The sequence below is a fragment of the Penaeus chinensis genome, chromosome 1 (genome assembly GCF_019202785.1).
Source record: "Penaeus chinensis breed Huanghai No. 1 chromosome 1, ASM1920278v2, whole genome shotgun sequence".
NCBI classification, from domain to species: Eukaryota; Metazoa; Arthropoda; class Malacostraca; order Decapoda; family Penaeidae; genus Penaeus; species Penaeus chinensis.
The window spans coordinates 22,441,553-22,444,052 of NC_061819.1; the positions used below are offsets into that span (position 1 = coordinate 22,441,553).

Consider the following 2,500-nt stretch of genomic DNA (forward strand, 5'->3'; position numbering starts at 1 on the left):
CTACAAGTGCTCAGCCACCATAGAGTCAATCAGTAGTCTGCTTTTCACCTGATTTTCCCCCTCCTTGAGTTTTCAGGATTTTTTCTACTAATGCTATTATTATTAAAGCTGTTATTACTATCACTGATTCAGTATTATTAACAATACTAATGGCAATATGAAATATAATAAAGTATTTCTAAAAATACGGGAAAAGGGTAAACTGGTGAGATAGGTCAGACTAGTGACTGACTCATTGGTGACTAAGCACCTGCGGAGCCATTTGTGTGTAAATACAATTAATAAGCTAACCTCATTGGGAGCATGGCATGTCCATACATGTAATTCCACAAAAGCTTACAAAGTCAACAAACAGCATACTTCAGAGGCAAATAAAAAAAAGTTACTCACCCAAAAAATTCTGATATGAATGTGTAGTATATAAGGGGTGTCAGGAGGGAAAAGTAAGTCCAGGTGGTGGCATTGACTAGGCACAAACCCACAGCAATATGAGCATGGTAGAGGCCACTCCCAATGCTCTGGATTAGGTTAAGACCAGCTAGGAACCCAAGGTACACGTAAAAGGCACGTTTCACTGAAAAGAAGTCAAAGTAAGTAATCATAAAGAAGGTCATGAACATTCAAAGAATCAATTTCAAAATAAATATCAAATATGATAGCTGCTTATATATCACTTTATTTCTACAAAACCTTCTATTTCTTGTTCAAATAATTTACCTACAGAAAACTTTTGACACCTTTCTTCAGTCAACGGCTTTTAAACATTTAATACAAATAGCACAACTAGGAGACAGAATCCATATATCCAGCATGTGAATGACCTACAGTCTTCTGTTTGTTTGTGTAGCATGGGCATTAAATCACATCCCAGAACTTGAAATGCAAGTAAGGTCAATTACTGTGCAATAAACATAGTTGTCAGTACCCACTAAAATGCATAAGGAAAGTTATATGCTCTCTAATTTTCCATTGTAATGAACCTTCATGTAAGTGACAGAAAGATAACTTACTTGGCATCCACAGAAGGAATAAGAAACGCTTTCTCAGCCAGTCCAGTCTCAACACCAAGATGAATGAGTAGATCTGAAATTAAATTAACCTTATCAATAAAGAACTTTTCTCTTCAAACCATGAGCAACCTTCAAGCCACATACTATGTGCAAATGTTTATGTCACATTAACCAAATGTCACTGGGAAAATGTGCTCACTGTAGCATTGTTCTGTGAAATGTCTGTGCACATAGATAACTCTGCAAGTGTATTGCCACAAAGGAGTCAATTAGTAGACCTTGTGCCCTCCTGATTTCACCTTTTCTTGAATTTGTGGGTAAAAGTTTTTTTGTTTTTTTTGTTTTGCTTTACTAATGCTATCAATATTGATATTTTTACTACAGACACTATAATAATTAAAGTGTTATTTACATTACTAACAGCAATACAAAATACAAAAAAATATTTCTGCAAATCAAGGAAAAGGGTAAACAGGTGAGACAGGTAATACTTGTAATTGGCTCATTGGTGAATTAGTACTTGTGGAGCCATTTGTGTGTAAAGACAATTAATAAATTTAACTCACAGTGGGCATAGCACGTACATACATGCCATCCCCTGCAGCACCAGGTTAAATATCATAATATTTCAGTATTTAAAACTGGTAAGAAAAAAAATGCCTGAAAATGGTGTGCTATTCTTATAAAAATGCAAGCCAATAATATTAATCAATTACCAAATAAAAAACTGAAAACCCCATTCCTGCCCTTCAGCATTAAAAATATACAAACATCCACAGAAAAATCAGCAATATATGCACAAGTAACTAATAAGAGGCAGTATCTGAAGACAACAAAAACAAAATGCACCTCAAAGCTCCCACCTCTCCTAGCACCCACCAGCGTAAAGACAATGGATGATATCATCCAAAAGAGCGATCCACCGTGACCAAAGAGGTCATAGTCCTTGGCAGGAACATAGAAGTCTTGGTCTGGCGTGAGGACCTCCAGTGCCCCTTGCACCACAGAGTACGGCAGGGCAATCATTGAGGTGACCACCAGGACGCGCCTAATGCTGGTCTTGTTGTCTAAGTGTCCTGTTAAGGAATGCAGTTTTTCATTCTTTTCTACTTCAAACTGGGGTAGCATGTATTTTAAATAAACAAGTCAATAAATAAATAAACATATAAATAAGTAAATAAATAAATATATGTATATATACATATATACATATAGATATATACATATAGATATATACATATACATATATACATGTATGTATGTATGTATGTATGTATGTATGTATGTATGTATGTATGTAGTTAGTTAGTTAGTTAGTTAGTTAGTTAGTTAGTTAGTTAGTTAGTTAGTTAGTTAGTTAGTTAGTTAGTTAGTTAGTTAGTTAGTCAGTCAGTCAGTCAGTCAGTCAGTCAGTCAGTCAGTCAGTCAGTCAGTTAGTTAGTTAGTTAGTTAGTTAGTTAGTTAGTTAGTTAGTTAGTGAGTGAGTGAGT

The 2,500-nt window shown here is 35.0% G+C and overlaps 1 protein-coding gene across 1 annotated transcript in view; it reads right to left on the reverse strand.

Annotated features, from left to right (window-relative positions):
* Positions 1 to 2,500, reverse strand: part of LOC125026845 (transmembrane protein adipocyte-associated 1-like) — a 20,959-nt gene that overhangs the window by 5,846 nt on the left and 12,613 nt on the right. The window contains exons 4-6 of the mRNA XM_047615481.1: positions 1,890 to 2,086; positions 1,011 to 1,083; positions 391 to 574 (exon numbers count right to left, since the gene is read on the reverse strand). Of these exons, the coding sequence (XP_047471437.1) occupies positions 391 to 574; positions 1,011 to 1,083; positions 1,890 to 2,086 (454 nt within the window). The remainder of the gene's footprint in view (positions 1 to 390; positions 575 to 1,010; positions 1,084 to 1,889; positions 2,087 to 2,500) is intronic.